The 7,361-nt window shown below is 39.9% G+C and overlaps 1 protein-coding gene across 1 annotated transcript; it reads left to right on the top strand.

The window, feature by feature from the left end:
* The first annotated feature begins 2,071 nt into the window (after positions 1-2,071).
* Positions 2,072-2,629, top strand: LOC131860362 (uncharacterized). Its single transcript, XM_059214761.1, has one exon. The coding sequence runs from the start codon at positions 2,072-2,074 to the stop codon at positions 2,627-2,629; it is 558 nt and encodes a 185-aa protein (XP_059070744.1).
* The last annotated feature ends 4,732 nt before the right edge of the window (positions 2,630-7,361 follow it).

Genomic DNA, 7,361 nt, shown 5'->3' with positions numbered 1-7,361 from the left:
GTTAGAAGAAGGAGCTAAGCCTTACATGACTACTCCTTATCGATACCCCAAGAAGCAGAAGGATGAGATAGAGAAGGCAATTAAGGAGCTTCTGGACATGGGATACATTAGGCCGAGTAAGAGTCCCTTTGCTTCAACAGTGGTGTTAGTAAAGAAGAAGGATGGGACCATGCGCATGTGCGTGGATTATCAGGCTCTCAATCAGAAAACCATAAAAAATCAGTATCCTATTCCTAGGATTGATGAGCTACATGGTGTTGTCTACTTTTCAAAGATTGATCTCAGGTCTGGCTATCATCAGATTAGGATGAGGGAATCTGACATTGCGAAGACAGCCTTCAAATGCCACTTTGGGCATTTTGAGTTTTTAGTCATGCCCTTTGGCTTGACTAATGCACCTGCTACATTCCAGTCGTGCATGAACAAGATTTTTCAAAAGCAGTTGAGGAAGTTCGTGCTTATCTTTTTTGATCATATCCTCATTTTCAGTAAGTCGTGGAAGGAGCACTTGCAGCACTTAGATGAAATTCTCAGCATTCTGGAGTCTGAATCATTGTTTGCAAAAGAATCTAAGTGTGACTTTGGAATGAAGGAGTTGCTTTACTTGGGGCATATCATCAGTGTAGAAGGAGTGAAGGTTGATCCAGAAAATATCAAAGCAATAGTAGATTGGCCTCCACCTGAGAACTTGACTCACCTGAAGGGGTTCTTGGGTCTATGTGGCTTCTATCGGAGGTTTGTGAAGGGCTATTCTTAGATGGCTGCCCCCGTCATGAATCTCACTAAGAAAGGAGCTTTTGTGTGGTCAGAAAAGGCACAAGGAGTTTTTAACAAGTTTAAAGAACTTATGAGCTCATGCCCTGTTTTGGTCCTACCTGATTTCTTCAAGCCTTTTGAGCTTCAGTGTGATGCATCAAGAGAAGGTGTTGGAGTTATGTTGATGCAAGACAGACACCCAATTGTGTTTGAAAGCAGAAAGCTGAGAGGAGATGAGAGGTCATATTCTATCTATGATAAGGAGATGCTTGCAATTATGCAAGCCTTGGCCAAGTTCAGGCAGTACTTGGTAGGAAGCAAGTTTGTAGTGAAGACAGACCACAATAGCCTCGAGCATTTCATGCATCAAAAGGACTTGAATAAAAGGCAATGGAAATGGGTGAGTAAGCTACAAGCTTACGACTTTGACATTGAGCATGTCAAAGGCAAAAACAATGTTGTGGCAGATGCTCTTTCACGGAGACCCCATTTGAACTCTTTGTGTGAGCTCACTGCTGATTGGAATGACATATTGCTTGCTGATTATGCCAAAAATCAATTTGCAACCAGCATTATTGAGGGTAATTTTCAGGATAAAAGGTACAAGGTGGTTGGCGATTTGATACTCTACAAGGATAGGATCTTTTTGTTACCTGAATCTCGGCACAAAAAGAAGATCCTACAGATTTTTCATGACATTCCCCTTGCTAGTCATCAAGGTTGTTTCAAGACCTACAACCATATTCTTGAGAGGTTCACATGGAAGGGGCTGAAAAATGAAGTGTTGTACTACATCAAAGAGTGTCACACCTGTCAAATAAATAAAAATGAGCACACTCTACCTGTTGGTTTGTTGCAACCTATGCCTATTCCCAAACAAAAATGGGAAAGTATTTCGATGGATTTCATTACAAGGTTGCCAAAGGCTGATGGCAAGGATTGCATTTACTAGGTGGTGGATAGATTAACCAAGTTTGCTCATTTCTTCACCATCACTAGCTCATTTACAGCAGCTCAAGAGGCTAATGTGTTTTTCTGTGAAGTGTTTAAATTGCATGGGCTGCCCAAAAATATTGTAAGTGATAGGGACAGCAAGTTCCTAAGCACCTTTTGGCAGGAGATTTTCAGATTGTGTGGCACGGTGCTTACTCCAAGCACAAGCTACCATCCCTAGACTGATGGACAAATAGAGATTGTTAACAAATGGTTGGAAGGCTATCTCAAAAATTATGTTTCAGAAAAGCAGAAAACATGGGTGAGATGGTTACATTTAGGGGAATATTGCTATAATTCCTCATATCACATGTCCATTAGGATGTCTCCTTTCATGGCATTGTATGGTTACGAGGCCCCTAGCTTTGCTGATTTGATGATTGGAGATAGAAAAGCCCCCCAAGCTAGGGATATGGTGCAGCAGTGTCAGGATATTTTGAAGGCTCTGAAAAATAACCTCCACATTGTGCGGAATCAGCAAAAGTTGTATGTTGATCAACAACGTGTAGAGCGATCGTTTGAGGTTGGAGACATGGTCTACCTGAGACTTCAGCCTTTCAGACAGTCTTCTCTCAAGAAGAGTAGAGCAGAAAAGCTTAAGCCACACTTCTATGGACCATTCCGAGTCACCATGAAGGTTGGTGCAGTGGCTTACAAGTGGGAGCTACCACAGAATAGCAAAGTTCATAATGTCTTCCACATGTCTCGCCTCAAGAAGGCACTCAGACACAACGTAGTGGTCTCTTCATATTTACCCCCTTTGGATCAGGAAGGGCAGTTGGTGCTGATTCCAGAAGAGATTATTGATTTCAGAGAGCGCTCCTTGACAAGAAAGACATTCAGAGAGTTTTCTGACAATATGACACGCAACTTCATATGACTATTCTTTAGTGGACTTACTATTTATAGTAAGTAACAGTTGATTGACTTACTATTTAAGGTAAGTAACAATTGATCCCAGTTTGTGTCGTAACAGAGCTGTGAGTCCCATACTATTTTTAGTAAGTGTGATTTTTTAGGGTTTCAGGTGAGCCAAGCAACATTGACTATTTTTGGCAGTCTTATGGGATGACTCAACGACTCAGTTCTATTTTTGGCAGGCAAAGTTGAGATCAAAATGCAGTTTATTGGACTTGGTCATTTATCATTTAAATGACTTAAGTTAATATTTTATTTCGGCGTCATATTCTATTGTTGAAATAATTGTGTTATTTTGGCATCACATTTGGGCAATATTTAGCAGGAACTTTAGCCTATGGTTAAAGTATTTTTGACGCCATAACGGAGAGATAAGGGGTTGAATTAAAAAACAAATTTAACTCATATTATGACGCCATTATGCTTCTTAGCGCCCACTTTGTAAAGAGACTTATGTTTTATTAAAAATAATTAAGTGGTCTTTTTCTTTTTGGCGCCCATTCATGTGATGGAGTTTCATTTCATTTGGAAATGAATTTGAAGTGAATTTGGGAGATTTGTTCTATAAATACAAGGCGTGATTTGAGCATCTCAGACAATTTACACCGTTATATAGTCGGATTGACTCCAGACAATCTTCGAGGGTGAATACCTCCTAGGGCTTTTGACAGACTTCGAGTGTGAGACATCACTCCTAGCTGTGGTTGGATCTTTTAAATGCATGGTTCGATTTTTGTGGGCATTGTCTTGTTCTGAAGCTGATTTTGGGGCGACTTCTTCCTCAAAAGGGCTCGATTTTTGGTGTGGTGTATGATTTTTCAAGGAGGTCGTACCCTCCTTCCTGGCTGTATTTCTTGGTGTGTTTGCTGATGGGCATGTTTGGTGTGTTTGTGTGGGCAATTGGTGGTGTGAGTTCAATGTTTGCTTGCTTCTTTGGGCATTGTGCAAGTCTCCGATTTTGCTGAAGCTTCGTTCAAGAGTTCTTCAGTGTGTTTGTTGTGGTTCGTGGTGGCTGTTGTGAAGTTGCAGCAGGCTGTTTTCTGTAATAGCAGATTGGTATTGTGGTTTCTTATATTTTGTGTTGTACTTCTCTTATAGTTCAGTATTTGTATTAGCTTGTATCTTCTTATTCTCTTCTATCTTATGTGATATTTATTGTAAACCTAAATGGTAGTACCATTAGCTGTTTCAGTTTGCTTTCCTCTATGTAATTCCGACTGCACAAGTGGAAGAGGTTCGCCTAGCCGCCTTGAGTTATTGTAATTTGGGTTTGTAATTTTCCTCCCGCTAAATAAGCAGTTGAGTCGCTTGTATTGTTGTCCTCCCGCTGAATAAGAGGTGGAGTTGATAATAATTTTCATTTCTAGTCCTCCCGATGCATAAGTGGTAGAGTGATTGTCATTTTCAATGTTTTGGTTTGTTCCTGACAGATTGCCGCCAAGAAGTTCTGAGTTTCCATCTCTCGTTGAACAAGCGGAAGGGGCTGGCTTGCCGCACAAATTTGTAATCAATTTCAGTTTTCAAGCATCTAACGATCCCCTCAACACTGTATGCTCTCACCCTCCCAGATTGGGCTCTCGGTGATCAAAAGGTGGAAAGAGTTACTTTAAGCAGCATTGAGATTATCTTTCCTAACGTTAACGAGTGCTTGAAGTGTTTGTTGTGTTTAAAAATCAAAAAAATTGTTGGGGATATTTCATCTAAAGCATCCAATGACGCCACCATGGATCAGATCATATCAGAACTGTTAACAAGTTACAAGCAGTAACATCCCCTTCTTGGTGGTATGCATGGGGATGTGCTTAATATATATGAAGCCTGATAATGTTCTTATGCAGAATTTAATAGTAATATTAATATAGACCGCAATATGGATATACAAATTTCACCATTGATCATACAAATTTTTTCCATTCATCTAATAACATGAAATTAAATTTGAGAAGTATAGAGACCATGCAAATTGTAGAATCGACACATAGAATTCACCATTCCTTCAATGAAGTTTACATGTCTTTTGCAACAATGTCTTGACAACAATCTTTGCCTTCTCTTTCTACTCTACTCTAAAATACTATCTACTATTGAGCTACAAATTATTGACTATCTCTCTTTTGCTAACTCCTAACTATTAACCTTTACAAATGAAGAGCCAGGGCTTTATATAGAGAGCCCTTTACAAATTGATGGCTCTGATTGGCTTAGAATCAATGGCTAGGATTACAATATAGAAACCCTAATTAGGGTTTGTTATAACAAACTTCCTTAGCCAATGAGAAAATTACATTCAATGAGTGTGGACCAATAGGAAGTAGAGGTAGTGTTGTGACGTATTCACACATTGCCCCATTGCAAATGGGGACCCCTACTTTTTTTGCTTTCTGGGGTTTGCTTTCTAGGTTTTTAGGGTTTTGTCTGTTAGCCTTTGCATTTTGAGTGTCACCAAGGGGATCACTAGGATGGCAGGCTCTACTTGAGCCAGGGGGAGTCAGCAGGTGCTCCAGGTTAGGGTTTCTTTGAAAGTCTCCCTTAGGCCTAGTTTTGCTCTTGTTGCTAATAGTGTCTTGTTTGAGTTTCAGGAGGTCAATGAAGCTTGGTGAGTGATGAAGTCTGGAATGTCATCCTGACCTTCAAATGTCCTCAAATTTGGTTGTCTGGAATGTCATCCTGATCCTGAAATTTAACGAAGTCTGGAAAATTGAAGAATCCTCCAAAAACTAGATTTTGCATTATAACTCCTGGAGGTCCGAAACCACTCTCAAACATCCTGACAGTATATATGGAATATACATTAAAGTATAAGAAAGAAGAAAGATATAAGGAAATCTCACTTATACTTAAATGTTATATTCCATATATGAATCCTAACGGAGAGACCAAAATGTCAAATTTCGCTCCTGACTCTTCCAAAGGGTCCAGAGCGAATTCCTCTATAGGACATTCTACTTTGATCCAAACTTAGAACTAACTCATTCCCAGGCATTATTGAGGGCAAAACACTTATTTGGAGTGAAGAAATATGAAAATGAAGTCAGGATTTGGGCATAAGGAGGAATTTTGCTCCTGACCCTTCTAAAGGGTCCAGAGCGAAATTCATATGACACCCTTTTTTCTTCACAAAACCTTGAAGTGAATGCTAACTTGGATTGGAGGATGATCAGGAGAGGCCTAATAAGTTATATCCAAGCCAAAGAAGGAAGAAAAAAGGTGAAAATGAGCCTAAAATGAGAATTTCACTCCCGACCCTTCCAAAGGGTCCAGAGCGAAATTCACTTTTCCTCTATTTTGCTCTTTGATATGGCCAAGTTTTGGATTTTTGAGGCATGGTTGAGGAGGCTTTGATGCATATTTGCCTTTGCAAAGAGGTTTGAGGCGATGAAGTGGTAGAAATCAACCCAAAAGGAGAATTTTGCTCCTGACCCTTCCAAAGGGTCCAAAGCGAAATTCCCTATAGGTCCTGTCCTTGGCCTAGGTCAAGAGCAAAATCCTCAGTTTGACCCCCTATCTTGCCTAAAATGATGAAAGTGACCTTGTTTTGAGCTAAAAGGATGGCAAATGGATTTGATTATTGTGAGGAGAAGTGAGTTTGATCAAGCTTGAAGGCAAAGAGAAGCAATGGAGAGTGAAATCAACCTTAGTCAAGAAGTTAGCTCCTGACCCTTCCAAAGGGTCCAGAGCAAAATTCCAAGAACACGCCCATTTCTTCCTTGTTTTGACCAAGATCTTAGTTCCTTTGGAGTATTTCGAAGTAAACCAACATGTTTTGCCTTAGGAAGTGAATGAGGGCGAAGGGAATGAAGAATCAAGCCTCAATCTTGAATTTCGCTCCTGACCCTTCCAAAGGGTCCAGAGCGAAATTCCTAAAATCTACCTTTTCCTCTCAATTTTATGTCTAGCCAAGTGTGGATCAAGATTGAAGATGTCCTGAGGCATGGCTTTGAGTTGCTTATAGTTGCTTATGATCACCAAACATGAAGGAATTGAGCTAAGACTAGAATTTCGCTCCTGACCCTTCCAAAGGGTCCAGAGCAAAATTCTTGAAGGACACCTATTTTCCCTTGGAGATGGTCAAATCCTTGCTTTTTATGGCATAGATGAAATATACCAAATGGATCTTTTTGTTGTTGCTGCTGTAAATTCTTAATTAAACATACTATATTTTTGTACTTTTCCGGTGATCTTATACAATAGACAAAAGTTGCAGAAAGGGATTGTTTCTTTTTGGGTTTTGATGTTATAAGTAAAGTAATTGATAAATAGCAACAATTGTCAAAAAAAACAGTAAACAATGTTCATATGTAAGAAACCTTAAGCAATCTGACAATACTACAAATCATACCAGGCAAATAACCTAGTTTTGTATTCAACAAGAATCCATAGTTTTGTATTCAACAAGAATATTACTGGCAACGAACAAGGAAGACCAAATAAGCTGAATACAACCCTTCAAGCCAACATACAAACAAGGCGGGGTTGCAAAGGAGGCGTGGAAGCTGCTGCAAATCACGTGCTAGCTGAAATAGACCAGCCGCCCTATTGAAACCCCCAATATGCACGTTGAATCTTCAGGACAAGAAGATATGTCTTCTACCTTTGACACTCTATGTGCAATCCTGGATAAATCCACTGTCAACTCTTGCTGAGGGCTACGTCCCAGCAAGCTCAAACTTGGGGTTTGCGTCCCAAACCAAAAT

Source organism: Cryptomeria japonica, chromosome 11 (genome assembly GCF_030272615.1).
Source record: "Cryptomeria japonica chromosome 11, Sugi_1.0, whole genome shotgun sequence".
In the NCBI taxonomy this organism is placed as follows: domain Eukaryota; kingdom Viridiplantae; phylum Streptophyta; class Pinopsida; order Cupressales; family Cupressaceae; genus Cryptomeria; species Cryptomeria japonica.
The sequence above is the reverse complement of the archived record's forward strand: the minus strand, read 5'-3'. Positions and strand labels throughout refer to the sequence as shown.

Bases quoted from the DNA above. Each gene is read 5' to 3' on its own strand.
- LOC131860362 (XM_059214761.1), top strand. From the start codon at position 2,072: ATGTCTCCTTTCATGGCATTGTATGGTTACGAGGCCCCTAGCTTTGCT.